Genomic DNA, 18,031 nt, shown 5'->3' on the forward strand with positions numbered 1-18,031 from the left:
AATCTCAAAATCACTAAAGGAGAGAACAAGACAAACAGAAATTCATTCTTGGTCCTTTGTGCTCATACACATAAAGAGGCGATTACAAAAAGAAACAGAAGAGGGAGAAGAAGCTAAAAAGGTGCTGAGTAGAAAGGGGAGGCTGAATCAAAGGAGAGATGGGAGAGCCTCTGATCAGATGGAGAAGGAAACGAAGCACCCAGCTTTGCAGGAAAAGCTGCAGAGGTAGAATGTGACACCACTTCCTTCCCTTCTGCCAGGTTCAAGTCAAAGGGTGCCTTTTCCCCAGGATCTGGGAGATGGAGCCCAGTGAAAGGGCAGAGCAGAGCACACTTTTAAAGACAGGCTGAGAGCAGTGGCCAACATGAGCGTGTTTCCTTCCCCAATCCAACTTTACCTATAAAGACATCCACAGCATTCGCACATTTGAACAACTGGCTCATGTGAGACAAAATGTCAGCACCTCTCTGCCACTGATTTACCTTGCAAGCAGGCTTTGGCATGTAAACACTAGCAAGCACTGTTCTCATTACATAAGCTATTCTGAAAGAACCCTGACAAAGTTGATCCTAATGTTACTTCAGAAACACCTTGCAAAATACCCATTTGTGTCTATTTGCTATATTGGGGTTGTATCTAGGGTCTTCCACATGGTCAACAAGCATTTTCTTTTCTCTTTTTAAGCAAGGTCTCATCTGTGGCCATACCACCCTAAATGCACTGGACCTTGCCTGAAACAAGGTCGCACTAAGTTGTACAGACTGGCTTTGAACTCACTCTGTAGCCAAAGTGTACCTTGAGCTCCTTCTACCTCAGCCTGCACCTCTATGCCTGGCAAAAGTGACATGCCAGCTATCTTAATGTCAATCAAGAGTGAACTCCTAACATCTTCTATTTTAAAAATGCATACATTATTAACATTAAAGAACTGTTTATCCTATGACAAGGCCTCTGGAAAGTAAAAAGACAAGCCGGGTGTGGTGGCACACACCTTTATCCCAGCACTCGGGAGGCAGAGACAGGTAGATTCCTGAATTCAAGGACAGCCTGGTCTACAGAGCGAGTTCCAGCACAGCTGGGGCGACACAGAGAAACCCTGTCTTGAAAAAACAGACAAAAACAAAGAATTCCTGTGGACAGGGTAATATCAAAATTTAGCCAGACACAGTCCCATAAGAATGCAATCTCAGAACAGGGTCCAGCCTATACTACAGAGCAAGAGCCTGTCTCAGAAAGAGAAGGTAAGAAGCCACAGAGTCTCATGCATTCCTTCTGCTGTCTATAGTCTCCTGATCATCAGTGACACACCAGAGAGCAGCTGTGAGGAACAAGCAGACAACACAGGTCAATTTATAGGACTGAACACAAAACAGAACATCAGTAAATGCAGCTACAGTGGTGCTAATAAAGCTTTCTTTAAACGGGGCTTAAAACACTCCTCTTAATTGGGCTGCTTTATAGGAACTGTACTTCTAAACTAAAACAATGTTCTATAAAAATGCTTGTTTTAATGCTGTGTATTCAATACAATAGAGGGGAGGGGAAAGAAAGGTTATTATGGCCAAAATAAGAGAGAAAAGAACAGAAAATGCCCTTGCAAGTTATTGTTTTGATGCTGTAATTAGGAAGGGAAAATGAAAGTCAGCAAAGCACAGTTTTAGGAAAGTGGTTATTAGATTTTCTTCTTTCCACTGTGGAAAGTCCTTCCTATTGAAGAAGGCAGTGAAATTTTATCACAGCTATTGCTATTCATAAATCTTATATCTATTTTAATTCAATCTGGCCCTAGCCTCAGAGTCGCTGCACCACAATTTGATTACTATAACCATACTTTTTAACTGCTGTCAGGAAAGACAGCGCCTACACAAACATCTGCCGGAACACATGCCTGCACTCTCCAGCACGAGCCTTAAATCACACACTGGTGATGAATCTTTATCTGACACTAATACTTTTTAACTTCATACAGACAATTAAAATGAATTGTAGCTAAATGTACATATAACAAATCAATTTAATCTTTCTTGCATAGTAGTGTATTTTGCAAATTCCCTAAACTTACTTTCTTACATGTATCTCTATCTAGGTGTTAAACTTCAACATAACAGAGGGGAGCAAGCTATGAACAGAACACAGCTCTCAGGTCGGGCCCTGCCTTGGAGCTGCAGGCCTCAAAGAGTACTGACACCTGAAATTTACCAGCACCATTTAAAATTTTTCATATTTATGTGTGGAGAATGCCATCCTGGGCTACATTACAAGAGCGATCAAAACTGAGCCTCTGCTCTCTAAGAATTACACAACAGAAGTTCAGACAATTGAGAGCCACCTCTGCCTGCCGTCCACCACTGAGTCCTCAGAGCCCAGAATCCTCCACACCAGTCTCTACTACAGGCTCATCATGTTACTCTACAGTTTGCTGTTCATGGGTCTATTCCTCTCTTACTCTGGTGCACTCTAAGGGTTCCTGGCAATGAGTGTAGCCCTGAAGGTGAAGACTGTTTCTAGGCTGGGGACGTAGCTCAGTGGTAACATGTTAGAGGGGTGGAGAAGGCTCCTTCACTTACTGGCTACATTTCCTTCAGTTCCTCCAGAGGTTAGCCACATCGGCAAAGCTGCTATGCAATGTTTAAAAAGAACCAATCCAGGGTGGTTGTTTAGTGAGCCACTTGCTGGAATGGACAGGTAGGTGGGCTGAGACCAAGGGTGATTTCTAGTTCATTGGCAAAAAAGCAAAAACAAAAACAAAAAACTTGCTTTTCAATTTGGAAATTTTTCAAATATAAACTGTTTTTTCTTCTTCCTAACGATGAAGAAAAGCAAAATACAGCTGTGACACCAGACTGAAGAAAAGGGAGTTTATTCAGCTCTGAATGTACTAATGTGGTACCCTCTGTCAGCCTTCATCCCCATCTGTAAAACGAGGTAACAAACCCTGAGCCACAGCACACCAGCACGTGCACATACAAGAGTCCCAAGAGGTTAAGATTTCTCATTTACAATCCTCTACATGACACTACTGTCCACCATCATGGAACTACAGATCCTTCTAGGTCAATTCTTACAACCATGAAGAAACCAAGGCTCTCAGGTAAGAAATGGCATGTAAAGACCTCAGAGAAAGAACAGCACAGTCATAACTAACACGTCTGTGACTCCATATCTGTGTTCCTATTAACACATATCTTCTGGCCCTGGAACTCAACTTCTGTTAACATGAATAGCACTAAGAAGGAAAATTAGCTGGTGGTAGGGGCGCACACCTTTAATCCCAGCCCTTGGGGGACAGAGGCAGGTGGATCTCTGTGAGTTTGAGGCCAGCCTGGGCTACAGAGTGAATTCTAGGATAGCTAGAGCTGTTACACAGAGAAACCCTTTCTCAAAAAATCAAAATAAAAAAACAAAACAAAACAAAAACAAAAACCAGGAAATGGAAAATGATGTGAATATAGCATAATCTCAAAATATAAAGAAACAACTGTAAAGAATGGCAATTAATCAGAGTGCAGCAGTACATGCCAATCAACACATAACTCGTGTGTGCAGTAGAAAGCTAAGGAAGAAGTGCCACCTGAGCCAACCAGTTCATACTAGAACACCTGGACAAAAAGAACAATGACTGAGCTCTCTGGATTCTGTTCTGGCTGGGGATCTGGCTGGGGATCTGAAGCTGGCATCAGTATGTCACATTAGTAAGTCAGAGCCTAGATCTTTAAGAAACAAGAATATCGACTGCAATTCATACTGAGCAAGGTGGAGAGGGAATGCTACAAGTAAGGGCGCTTCCCAGGCTTTCCCTGGTACCTCCAAGCTAAGAATACATTCCAGCCAGACTTCCTCTACTAACCTGGTAATGAATTAAGGAGACGGTAGTGCTTCAACAGTAACCTTGTTAGGCCGGAAACATACCCACGCTTGACTTCTTAGTTCACTACCCTCCAAGAATTACTATCAACATATTTTCTTAAGTGATAGAGCTCCACCTCTCTATACCAACCATCAAGTCTAACCATTTTTATATACTAAATGTCATCTGAATTCGTCCACTCCAATTCCATTGTCAATTCAGCCCAGGGTGAACCCTTTCTTGATTGGTTTCTTTATCCTCACAGACCCTGCTCAAGTACAGTCTATTCAGCAGACTCCCAGTGACCATTTGGATACACAGATCTGAAGGGCTGTGGGAAAAGGCTCAGAGGCAGAACACCTGCTTTGCATATGGGTTTAACAAAACTACCCCTCCCTCCTCAAATCGGCTTACCTCATGGCTCCATCTGAACCTGTTCAAGGCTTCTCAGTACTAGGTTAAAAAGAACACTTCTCTCAGTCATCCACTGCCTGCCTCAGCCACCTCACCTTACATTACCTGCTGCCTCAACCTTGGGGGTTCCAATCATATACCAGTTCCTCACACCAGCTGTACAAACCCGTCTTTGCCCTTTATCTAAGACAACCCTACAGAAATACATCTCCTTGCTGGTGGCTGTACTATGATTCAAGTGTGATATTCCCATCAGATCAGAAGTCAGGACTATGTGTTCACCACTATCCAGACTGCTACATATTAGAACCTCTCCACAGAAAGTGAGTGAGTGGCAATAAGGCATAAGGAAAGTAAACTAAGACATCTCTTAGCACCGGCCATGACCAGGCACTTTGCTAGACACACATCTCCACTGAATCCTCACAATACTTTTGTCTACCATTAACTTTGTTTTCTGAACATAAACACAAGCATGGGGGCTCATGCCTGTATCCCCAGTACTTTGGAGGCTGAGGAAGGAGGATGATAAAGGGAAAGTATCTCATCAAAAGATGACTAATTAAGCTGATTGTTCTATCAGAACACCATTAAGTGGGAAAGGTAGTGAGCAGCTGACACTTTGTTTTAAGAATGGACTAACAAATTCTGTCTATGAAAAGGAAGGCTGGCAAAATATAATCACAGAAATAAGCCAAGTGAATAGCCACTGATGTCATGCTGGTACTTTAGTCTTCACTGTTTTTTTGTAAAAAAATAGTATGTAAAGTCAGGTGTGATAGAACATGTCTTTAGTCCCAGCACTCAGAAGACAGAGGCAGGTGGATCTCTGTTCAAGGCCAGCCTGGTCTATGTAGTAAGTTCCAGGACAGCCAGGAAGAGACCATGCCTCAATGATAGATAGATAGATAGATAGATAGATAGATAGATAGATAGATAGATAGATAGATAGATAGATAGATAGATAGAGTGAGTAAGCAAGCAGAATAAGGTTAATGAAAGAACAAGACACCTCCTAAACAAAACCTCCCAAGTCACCCCACATTTGTCTCTTACTGGAAACTTACTGTGACCCTCAGGAGAACCATTATTAAAGGAGATGCAGGGGGAGGGTGAGAAGAGGCTAACAATTCAGTCAACTTCATTCTCAGCCACTGTTTCCCTGGGGGGGGAGAGGGAGGGTGGGCATGCTACTTTGGACAGATAGAGGAAGAGGAAGGACAGAAAGCTCTTAATACAAAGACATTGTTGGAGAAAAGGACAGCCAACACTAAACACCTAAACTATCATGACTTTAGAAAATATTATGAAGCTAAAGTAGCTTAATATATTAGAAGGGCTTATTCCCATGATAATAGCAAGTTTTCCAAGTTCAGAATGAGGAGCACTTCATTCTATGGCTGTTTTTGTTCTTACTATTTATTTTTATCTTATGTATATGGATGCTTTGCATGAATTTATAGCTGTGCACCACTAAAACTGGAGTTAGAGGTGGTTGTTAGCTCCCTATGGGCACTAAGAATGGAAACTGGCCCCTCAGGTCCTCTGCAAGAGCAGCCAGTGCTTTTTTTTTTTTTTTTTCTTTTTTTGGTTTTCTGAGGCAAGGTTTCTCTATATAACAGCCCTAGCTGTCCTGGAACTCACTCTGTAGACCAGGCTGGCCTTGAACTCACAGAGATCCGCCTGCCTCTGCCTCCCGAGTGCTGGGAGGCATGTATAAAGGCGTGCGCCACCGTCGCCCTGTAGCAGCTGTGTTCTTAATCACTAACCACTAAGGCATCTGTCCAGTCCAACTGCTTTTTAAAAACCATGGTTTCAATTCATTGAACTTTTCTAAGTGTATAACATTTCTTTATGACATCATTCTTTTCTGTAAAAGTTTCAAGTGACTTTCTTTGAAGAGAGCTATTTAATGCCAATGATTGTAGGAAACATTTGTTCATAATTATCCAGACATCCGACTAGAACAATGCTGAAACAAGAGCAGCATGCAAAAATGTATTTAAGGACTATCATCCCAAAATGCTGCTAAAAGCTATTAACCAGTATGTGTTAATTGCCACGGCATTCATATTAATTTTCACTTCAGGCTCGACATTGTGGAATATTTCCCCTGATACATTTTAAACAAAGTTTAATTTAAGGAACTGCTTCTATCAACACTTATGAAAATTAACAGCCAAGCAATTAGCACTCGTGAATTATCCCCTCCCCCAAGCTCTCTGCAGTTTCTACTAGAGGAGTGGCTACTTTCTAACAAGTTAACACAAAGTAACAGCTGTTGGTAGGAACCAGACCTCTTTTGCTTCTTCAAGCCCTTGTCAAGGCAAACACCCACCTCACGTTTGGGGAATAGTATTTAGCTATGTCACAGTAGGTAGGAAACCTAGTGTTTTATTACAACTGCCAAGCAATTACTAATGCCCAACTATCTTTCTGACTGATTTTTAGTAGTAATTACCTTCCAATAATAAGTAAATGAATATGTAAATAAATAATTGTTTGCTCTTCCTAAGCCTAAAGCACCACCTGAACCCCTACTCAGAACTGTCAGAGTGAGTATCCCCCTGCCTCTGCCTCCTGAGTGCTGGGATTAAAGGGGTGTACCACCACACCTGCCTTAGATCCACTTCTTTAAACATCAAGTTGGAGCTAGGGATGCAGACCAGTGGTTGACCATTTGCTTAGCACACAGTGTAAGAGACACTGGGTCAATCTCTAACACCATGGGGAGGCATGACTCAGTGCCTTCCCTCCCCTGGAAGAACCCACTCTCATCGTCTTCAAGCATCTGAAAGCACAGTCCATTTCTCCACACAGTAAAATCAGAACTGGAGCAGAGAGTTTCTGATCTCCGCCTACAGCAGAGGCTGTGCTGTGCTTTCTGAGAAAGCTTTCTCAGAGGCGGTCTCTAAGAGTGGCTGGGGCTGGGGCTCAGCAGCAGAGTGTCTGTCTGGCACACAGGAGGCCCAGAAACCATCCTCAGGAAGCAACCCTCCTCCCACCAACAAACAAAAAAGGCTTCCTGCAGATGCTGAGCTGGATTGGGCCTCTTCAGACAAAACATCACCCACAGCTCCTCCAAGTCTGCCTTGAACTTCCTTCAAATGCTCAGGATCCAAGTTAGACAGCATCATCTATTTGCCAAAGACATAATATAAACACTCAAAGCCTGGCATGTCTCTCCCTCCAAATCATCAAAAATTCAAACCAAGTACAGACCTCCCAATTCCATGCTTTAAAAATATATTAACCGCCAAAATATTTTTTTATAAATTATTAGCCAACTACAGGAACCAAAAATTACTTGAAAATACTTTAATTTAGGAAAAAATTCGAAGAGATGCTCACCCTTCAACTCACTAAAAGCAACAACCCAAGTCTGCAACTCTGTTAAAGACGCTAGCTATGCTTGCATGACTACCCTGAGACCACCATTCCATACCCAGAACAAATCCTTTCTTCCAAGTCAACACAGTACATTTTAAGGAGGGCTGCAGAGCCACTAGTCTCTCGAGGAAATACATAATTAAGTAGTTTTTTAGCATATTTAATTAGACCCCAAACTCTTCCTGTCCCCTTCTCTCCCCAATTATGTACCATTTGCCCAAGAGACCTAAGCAACTCAGTTAATTATGTAAATAAGGCAAGCACTATTCCCAAGGAGAGCATCATGAATATTTGGAAAAAGGGAGAAAAAAAAACAAAACCAAAAACACTGTATATGTTTTCGTGGCTTAAAAAATTCTTTGCAAATACATATATACTTATATACATGTAGATACATTACATATATTAAATACATGGAAAACCCTTACATTTGAGGCGAAACATGTAGTCCCAATAACAAGATGATGAATCATTAAGACAGAATACTCATTTCAATTCTTAAATATGAGCTGAATAAAAATAAAATAATTTTAAGTTACAACAGTAACAAAAATTTAGAACTGATTGTCAGATGATTTAGAGGAAGAATCAATCTGGAAATGATTAAAGTCGACTGGTACAGAAAGGCTTTATTATCCCGGGGTTGACACAATCTCAACTCTGGAGGCAGCCATGGCACTGTTAGCACTACTACAATCCCATTATTATGCAATCACGAAATGCTAATTTGATCATTTGAGGTGTTATTTGAATAGTCATTTTAATTTCTAGGTTACAAAAAGGCTTGACTCAAGTATAATTCTCTATTAATCACTGAGATGCCATTGACTATCATATTGATGCCTTTCACAAAGATAAAGACTGATTTAATATGTACAGTACAATATCCTTCAAATATTAGCCACTTTCATTACATATCTGCCAAATGCATCAATATTAAATAATAGATGAGAACAAGGGTTTAATTGTATTTTAGCATCGTATTATATGGGGTAATAATAAAATAGCAGGCATTGTGAGATAGACTTATCGATGGATAAATCCTTCTTAATCAATGCTCACTCTCTACAGATTACCCAAAGGTTCACGAAGCCAAAGCACGGGAACTTCAATGTAAGCACATCTAACAAACATGCTGGTGGGGCTGAAGAAATGGCTTTTTGTTGTTTTTGCTGTCTCCCTGGGTTTTAGCTACACGGACCAAGCAATGTTCACAACTCTCAGACAAGTCCACACCCAAGCAAATAGTAAAAGGGAAATCCTAGAAAGTCTTATTTTTTCATAGTCTGTGCTAGTTTGTTGGCATGGAATCACATATTATTCTATCGACTTTATCAACAAACAATGAGACTGTATCAGCTACAGAAGCAGGTAAATTCCAGCCATGTCCCAACTCAGGATAGCTTCTCACCCGTCTAAACAAACCCGCTACAGTGCAGCTGGAGACATCCCAGGGTCCTGGGGAGCCTTCCTTCCTTTCCCTACATTCCACAGGACTGCATAGCATGGGCTGACTAAAGAGAAGTGGAGAGCAATGGACTCCTGGAAGTGACTGACAGTGCTTTGGGGTGTTTCTGGGGGAGCTCGTGAGCATCTGAGGACCTGTAGGTTACTAATGTGGTCCTAGATCCTTTTCTCCACCCTCACTGATATAACAGCCTTACTGCCAATGGCCACTTGCTGACTTCCACCTATGGAAACCAGAAGCAAGGTCTGAGATAAGCTGTTTCCAGAGAGAAAGATCTCTTTGCTCATAGATGATAACTGACGGAACTAGTGTGTGAGGAAGAAAAATGCAAACATGAGCACAGCACTGCCATTTATTAATTGCAACAGTGTTGAAATAAGATAAATTGCATATGACCCTCGAGGCAGCAAGTTATCACTCAGCACCCCCACACCACTGCCAGGCAGCAAACACAGTGGCAATAAATTAAAAAATCAACTGTCTCCTAGAAAGGGCCCTGCTCAGCTCAGAACTGAGGCTCATAACAGCACCAGGCTCCTCCTGAAACAGTGGCCATTTTTCTAGAGAGAAAATAAATATACTTTTATAAAAGCAAACTGTTACTACAAACAGGAAAAATAAAAGTCACCCATCCTGGCAGTATCCAATAAGACCCTCCAACAGTGCAAGACCAAAATGCATGACCTGGAAATCTGCAGGGAAGGACCTCACAATTTCTACAGTTGTGGGCAGCAGACAGGACAATGTATACCACCTCCCAGAGCCACTTCTAAGTCTTTCCCAACACAACTGTCCACTCACCTCAAACTCAAGTACAAGGTGATGAAACAGGTAAATAAATAGGGACATACAGCCTTCCCTTTGCTTCTACCCATATATACTCATATACGTATACATAGATTATATACATTAGAGAGACTTCTACCCATATATACTCATATATGTGTGCATAGATTATATACATTAGAGACTTCTACCCATATATACTCATATACGTATACATAGATTATATACATTAGAGAGACTTCTACCCATATATACTCATATATGTGTGCATAGATTATATACATTAGAGAGAGAGAGAGAGAGAGATTTTTTTTTATTGGGTTTGGGAGACAAGTTCTTGCTATGTAGCTCAGGCTGGCTTCAAACTCAACATCCTTCTGCTCTGGCACATTGAGTGTTAGGATTGTAGGTGTGTACCATCACACTCAGCTTAGTGTGTGTGTGTGTGTGTGTGCACACTTGTGCAAAAATATGTGTCTAGAAGAATTAAAGCAGTCCTGGACTATAAGTACAGGGAAGGAAGGAGAGAGTGCACAGGCTTTTGTATTAGTTCTCCTAAATACCACTAGGGAAACAATGAACCCACCTTCTTACCTTTTTTATCTATGGTCTTGGGAAATATGGTGTTCTACACTACTGAGGCAATTTTAAAATCTAAATCTAATAATAATGAATGATGATGATGATGATGATGATGGTGATACCAACGACAAGCCCCCTCTGTCTCAGGTAAAGGACACAGTCTCCTTATTTTCACTTACCTTGCCATCAAACTTGGAATACTCATTAAAGGGGTTATTCAGCTGCAGAGGGCACTGCTCCAGGCGTACAGACAATATGGACTGCTTGCCCGAACTTGGAGGCTTCTCTTTGAGGGATTTTTTTTCAAACAGTGACTTTAACTCCTGGGCTGAGATAGAAAAGGATAAAAAAAAAAACTTTGTCACTATGTACAGAACAGTTTGTCCACTTTTCTTCAAGCCTTCCTCTGGATCCTAAGGAGGACATGTGGAGGAACAGAACCACCCCCTCACACACACTGGAGGGTCTGTGCACAGCAGGGCAGCGTGCACAGAGAGCCGTGCAGACCTGGACTGTGGAAGGAAGAGTCACTGCAGAGGAAGAGTCATTCCAAGAAGAGTGCTCAGAGCTGCAGCACCAGGCTTCAGCAGCAGCCGCTGCTCTATGACACGAGGCACGACACTCTACCTTGATGGGTGTGTCACCCTAGAAAACCTCAGAGAGCTCTCTTGTGACCTACTGCTATATGATTTTAGAATTCTAGATCTTTAAGGTCAAGGTCCATTCCCACTTTCCAATGATACCCAGCATAAAACAAAGACAAAAAAAAAGAGGAACAAAGAATTAGCATTCATTATGCATGCCAACACAGCTTATTAAATCTTTGTAACAAGCCTGTGAACAGGGTTGTAGTACTGCCAATTCCGTCAATATGAAAAGACATGAAAACTATCTTGGAATATTCTTTTTTTTTTATTTTTTATTTTTTTTTTTTTTTTGGTTTTTTGAGACAAGGTTTCTCTGTGTAGTTTTGGTGCCTGTCCTGGAACTCACTCTGTAGACCAGGCTGGCCTCGAACACAGAGATCTGCCTGGCTCTGTCTCCCAAGTGCTGGGATTAAAGGCGTGTGCCACCGCTGCCCGGCTTGGAATATTCTTGTTAGGACTAACTCATGCAACCAGTTAAACCACAAGGCTGGGATCTACACCAATGGAGACACAAATGAACACATCACATACTCAATAAAAACTTGCTGCATAAATTAGTGAATAGTGATTGAACGGATTCAAATTAAATCAAATCAAATCAGAATCTTCAGCTATTTCATCACTGAATCAAGACCGTTACACATCTTCACAAAGATCATTTAGCGCTCTAAATTCACCTGAACATCCACCAAGGTGGTAAGTATATGGCAAGTACATGGGGATATGTTGTGGGATATTTGTACACTGTGTGAAGGTGTATTGCTGTGATTGATGTAATAAGAAGCTGAATGGGCAACAGCTAGGCAGGAGGTGTAGGCGGGACTTCCGGGGACAGAAGGAAGAGGAGGAGGAGAAATCTAGGAGGGCAGAGTCGCCAGACAGAGAGAAAACAGGAGGTGCAAGATCAAAGAGAGGTAACGCCACATGATAGAACATAGGTTAATATAAATGGGTTAAGTTATAAGAGCTAGTGGGACAAGTCTAAGCTTTCATAATTAGTAAGAAGGCTCTGTGTCATTATTTGTAAGCTGGCAGCCAAAAGAAATATTGCCTACTGGAGGCATGTGAATCCACACAGGGTCTGAGAAAGCAGCTCTTTGAAGAGGCCCTGCTACCAAACACTTGAATGTGGTTTATGAGCAGTGCCAGTGCACTACTCAGTGGTGCCTACTCTGAAACATCTACCACAGCATGGACCAGAAACTTCCCAGAGGTGGGGCACACAGACTGGCTCTAGGCTGGGCCTGCAGGCATGAGATTCCACTCTCACCAACAAGAAGGGGGCAAAGCCAGCTGCCAGGCCGTGTGCTCAACGGAGCCATGAATGTGGAGGGCCTCGCTGCCACGCAGCTGTTGTGGAGTATTTCCTACACTGTGTGGAGATGTGTCACTGTGACTGGCTTAATAAAGAGCAGAATGGCAATAGCTAGGCAGGACTATCTAGGCGGTTAGGTGGGACTAGGCCAGAGAGGTCTCGGAAGAAGAAAGGTGGGGTAACCAGCTAGGTGCAGAGGAAGTAGGACATGCAAGAGGAGAGATAAAAGCCCACAAGCCACAGGACAGCATGTAGATGAAAAGAAACATAAGAACTAGTGGGACAAGCCTAAGCCAAGGCTGAGCATTCATAATTAACAATTAGTCTCTATGTCATGATTTGGGGCCTGGTGATCCAAAAAAAGCCTGCTACACTTGGCAGTTTAAAGTTTGGCTCATGCGGTCCGAGAATGCTGTACAGGCACAGAAAATCGGGTCCGGACCAAAAAAAACTCTGAACAGATATAGTATGCTTAAAAATGTGCTTAGATGCTAAAGAAAGGAAAGAAAATGGTTATAGACAGTCATAGAAAAATAAATAATTTAAAAATAATTGATGGGGCTGTAGAGATGACTCAGCGATTAAGAGCACTGACTGTTCTTCCAGAGGACCTGGGTTCAATTCCCCAGCACCCACATGGCAGCTTACAATTGTCTGTAACTCCAGCCCTAGGGCTACTAAAACACCAATGTACATAAAATAAATAAGGTATTTAAAAAAAATAATAGAAAGTCTTTAAAGAGAAGGTAAAGCAATATAAAAAGGAAAAGCCACATAAAGATGGGAAATACACGGGGTTATCTAGATCCTGTATGGTGCTTTATTGACGTTGAATTTCTTAAATGCTAATAAACAAAAAAGAATAGCTGCTGAGAGACACTGGATTGTGTAAACTAAATTAAACCAACATATGTATTTTAAAAATGTCTTCACTTCAGAATGGAAGTCAAAAACTATGTTGTGTTGGGAGAGAGGTTATGCCTTTGTTTCCACAGGAAACAAAAAGTTATGGCTCTCTTCAAAATTAATGAAGATCAAACTTGATTGGGGGAAATCTCCTGAAAATCTTGACTACAGACATGAAAAAAGAAACCAAGAAAGACTACAGGACTATCATGAATATTCTGATTCATACACCATGGGAACAGCTCTGAGACCAGATGAAACATGATAAATCTTGCTGGCTACAGAGTCCTTATGACTTATTATTACATGTCATGCTTTCATATAGCATGGATAGAGGTTTGGTAATACAGTCCTAATGGACTTACAAAGTTGACAGATGTCTTTTACCTGTCAAACATAAAGCAAAAAAATCACCTTTGACTGACTTGTACACACTGCAGATTCCATACTTCTATTAATACAGATATAAATGTTACCTTTAAAAGTTTATGTGTTTTCAAAACAAGACATCAATAAAGACAAACAGCCCAGGTGATCTAGCTTCTCAAAATGCCTCTGTTGCAGTTTCCTCAAAATTCTATATCCAGAACTTCAAAGCTGCTAACTGAGATGGTCCAGCCTCACAGACTACCCAGCCAGGACTTTAGATAAGCCTTGAACTTTCCCATCACACCAAGAATGGACAACAGCTAGCTCTCCCAGGACTTGACCATTATCTCAGTTTTCTCAGGGACCCCCTAAAGATGCTGTCACACACACCCCCCCCCGACAACAGGAAGCAGTCTAGAGGACACGACATCCACATTCTCAAGAGGTGGGGTGGGTAGTTTTTGGTCATTCAGTGGGTTATGGATGTTTGTCACCATTTAGAGGGGTTGGTTACAAGTTCTTATTGGCAATGGCCAGGAAAAAAAATTGAACAAAGATTAGATTCAGGGATCTCTTTCTGGAAGGAAAAAGTAGAGATACAGAATATGGGACAAAAGGGTGGATTGTTGAGTCTACTTTTGAATAACCACGAGTCTCAAATATTTTACACTGGTATACATTTTGTATATAGATACAAATGTAAGGTTATTTTTGTTACAGCGTATATGTTTCTAATCTTGTTTAAGACCTTGTGCATATGCATATGCATTCATTTAAAACTGTAACATAAAGTTCTAGTCCTTAAAGTTATTATTATAAACCACTTAGGATAATTAAAAAATGCAGGTTAATAGTTATCTATAAGAATCAAACTTGCAGTCATGTTAGATTATGTTTCCAAGGTCATACAGAAATATATTTTAGATAGATGGTCTTCAAACACTTCAAAGACCTACAGAATATGTCATTTAAAATGTTTTAATCACATAAGGCTTTTCATGACAGTAAAACACATCTGCTCCTGGCAGCACCAATTTACTTCAAAAAAGGATGATGGTCAATGAAGAACCTCTGTATGGAGTTTGCTTTTATTGTGTCAAAGTTAGCCACTGGGCAAGAAACTACCCTTGCCTCAACTGCTGACAGTATGCTGTCCAAACTGGACAAGCAGGACACAAAAGCGACTGATGAAATTTGCCAAGACAAGGTAGGACAGTCCTTCAAAATACCTGCTTCACAGAAAAGTCTATCAGATATGCTAGGCCTGTAGGCTGAAGATGGATGCCCAATGTTACAGAGAAACCTTGGATGACTGTCCTAGCAGCCAGATGTCTGTTGTTTCTATAGTTTTTGAAGTTGTTTGCTTTGTACTTCTTTACTCAGGTAATATTATATCCTTCTCAGGTCTCTGATGGAATTGGAAGATGAGATAGTTATAGTTACAGTTTTCCTTGTTACCAAATTCAGAAAATAAACTTACATAAAAGATGTAAAGTTTTTAAAGTTGAGAAACATAAAAGCTTAAGCTGTTTATCTAAGAAGATGTTTTAAAGTCTAAAAAGACATGTTCATGATGGTAATACAAGTTATGACAGAAAGTGGTTTAGGTGTAAAACTCTGGACTCACTAGGATAGGATAGATAATACAGTACTTTTTCTGAATTTGCCAAATACATATGGATCAAACATTGTAAATGTATTTTTTACCTGATAATTATTCTTATTGTATATAGTTTTACTATGTTAGTGATAAAACCTTTCCTTTTCACTTAGACAGAAAAGGGGAAATGTTATTGGATATTTGTACACTGAAAATGTGTTGCTGTGATTGCTGTAATAAAAATCTGAATAGGCACTAGCTAGGCAGGAGGTACAGACAGGAATTACAGGGAGAGAAAGAAGAGGAAGAAGAATCTAGGGGGGTGATGTCACCAGCCAAACAGGGAGGAAACAGGGGGTGCAAGATAAAACAGAGGTAATGCCACATGACAGAATGTAGATGAATATAAACGGGTTAATTTAAGTTATAAGAGCTAGTTGAAACCAGCCTAAGGTAAAGGCCAAGCTTTCATAATTAATAACAAGTCTCTGTGTCATTATTTGTGAGCTGGCTGTCAAAGAAATAGCCGCCTACAATCATACTTTCCCATTTCATGAATACTAGAAACTGTTAACACTTAAAACTTTTATATAAGTCCATCTCAGATTTTTAAATCTGCAATCAACAGGTAAACCCCATTCAACTCTTCAACAATGTCAAATTCAATAAAGAGAAATCAACAGAATTCTCCAATCGTCACTTTACAACTTTTTACATCAGCTTACCAACAGGCTGGTGAAGTAAATTTATCCAATGAATCTCTACAGAGCTAGTGCATGAGTCAGATGGCAAAGTGCCCCCTCCACAGGGGACAGGTTCCAAAGCCCCAGAGTACCAATCCCTGCAAATACACTCACACTGCCACTTCCAACCAAACATGGGCTAAATGTATGGCACTGTTTCCATAAAATTGCATGACCATCTTAGCTTGTGCTGGCACTTCCTATGATTATCCTCTCAACAACAAAACTGCCAGACATAATTCTGTGAATGTATCTCAAATGGTTAAGTGTATAAAACAGTAACAGTAAAAAATTATTAGTAATTTTTAAAAATCATAAAAACATCCTGTAATAGGTTATTTAAATTGACAAATTGCTTACTTCTAAATCTTCCCACTTAAAATTGTCAAAGACTAAGGTTGACCACAGGTAACTAAAACCATGGAAAGCAGAACTGGGAGTGGGATCAGTGTCAGAAGATCAAACTCTTTAAACATATGATGCCTAAATCTGGATTGTGGGCATACAAACACATTTAACCTATGTGTGGTGGTCTAAATGAGAACAGTCCCCATTAGCTCCTATGTGTGAATGCTTGGTCCCTGTTAGTGAAACTGTTTGGAGAGGATTAGGAGATGTGGCCTTGTGGAAGGAGGTGTGTCACTGGGGCTGGGCTTTGAGGTTTTAAAAGCCCACACCATTCCCAGTGTTGGTCTGTCCATCCATCCCTTCCTCCCTGTCTTTCCCCTTCCCGGCTCTGCCTACTGCTTGGTTTGGCATATAAAGCTCTCAGCTACTGCTCCAGCACCATGCCTGTCTGTTTGCTGCCGCAACGATCATGGACTAACCCTCTGAAACTATAAGCAAGTCTCCACGTAAATAATTTCTTGTATACGAGGTTGCCTTGGTCATGGTGTCTCTTCACAGCAAGTCACACCAGTGACTAAGACTATTATCAAACACACATCTAAAGAACTTGTATTGCAAAAAGACTTGGGTGGTATTTTCAATGTTACAACTAACTTGCTACATGTATTCTATAAAAGTTTTATAGCCATACTTGAGAAAGGAATGGTCCTTTATTAACAGTGCTATGTGCTCTGTCCTCTTGAGCTGAAGAGACAGATTCCTATTGGCTGCACAGAGAAACAGGCAGAGCAGGCAGGAGTAACTTACTGAACATGTTTCCAATAGGGTTGTGTGTGACGTGATGATGTACTAGCTTTTTCCATTCAGACTAATCTTCACTTTAGCCTGACAACGCCTCCTCTCTAGCTCTCTGTGTCACGGGGAAAAGGAAACAAGTTCTCACCTGCACATCTTTCTGTCTTTGTTTCTCAAACCATGGAAGAACCTCTTTCTCAGCCTGTTCTTCCCTTGTACACAAAACTCATGCCCCTTTTGCCAAGCCAGAGAACTCCTCCATTCATTCATTCTTCCACTTTCAGTCAGGCCCAGCAACACACACAGTACTGCTCATTAAACCCTTCTTCCTAGTAACTGGCCCATTTCCCCACTCCTGAGAACCACTGCCTACATCCTTGCCATCCCGTCCTTCTCATCACTCAATCCCAGTCACTCAAACACACCTCAACCAAATTAACTCTCATGGAAATTACAAAAAAAAAAAACCCATAACCCAGAAACTCCTTTCTCCTGCTCTAGCTCAAGCTGAATCATCCCTCAGACCTCCTGCAGCCTTTGCACTGTTCTCACCTAGGACTCTACCTCATCTGGCTTTTAGTTTCTCACAGGCCACCTTGTGGATTCTCCCGTGGTTATCTGGGTCACTGAAATTCTCCAGAGCTTGGCTTTGACCTCTTTCTCCATCTACATTTACATCCTGAGTGACCTCACCTGCCCTATATTTTAGAATACCTTCTATAAGAGGTGAAACTAAATTGTGGCAATAAAAGGTAGAAACAACATAAAAGACAGATGAAAGAATTTTGACAAAATAGAAGCAGTAGATAAAAAAGAATAAA

General features: G+C 41.0%; 1 protein-coding gene across 11 annotated transcripts in view; it reads right to left on the reverse strand.

Annotated features, from left to right (window-relative positions):
• The window catches only part of Mapkap1 (MAPK associated protein 1), a 216,661-nt gene that overhangs the window by 165,315 nt on the left and 33,315 nt on the right, over window positions 1–18,031 (reverse strand). For all 11 annotated transcript variants that reach the window (XM_042274816.2, XM_006988721.4, XM_016007181.3 and 8 more), the window contains exon 4: window positions 10,667–10,815. In XM_042274816.2, the coding sequence (XP_042130750.1) occupies window positions 10,667–10,815 (149 nt within the window). The remainder of the gene's footprint in view (window positions 1–10,666; window positions 10,816–18,031) is intronic.

Source organism: Peromyscus maniculatus, chromosome 4, assembly GCF_049852395.1.
Source record: "Peromyscus maniculatus bairdii isolate BWxNUB_F1_BW_parent chromosome 4, HU_Pman_BW_mat_3.1, whole genome shotgun sequence".
Lineage (NCBI taxonomy): Eukaryota > Metazoa > Chordata > Mammalia > Rodentia > Cricetidae > Peromyscus > Peromyscus maniculatus.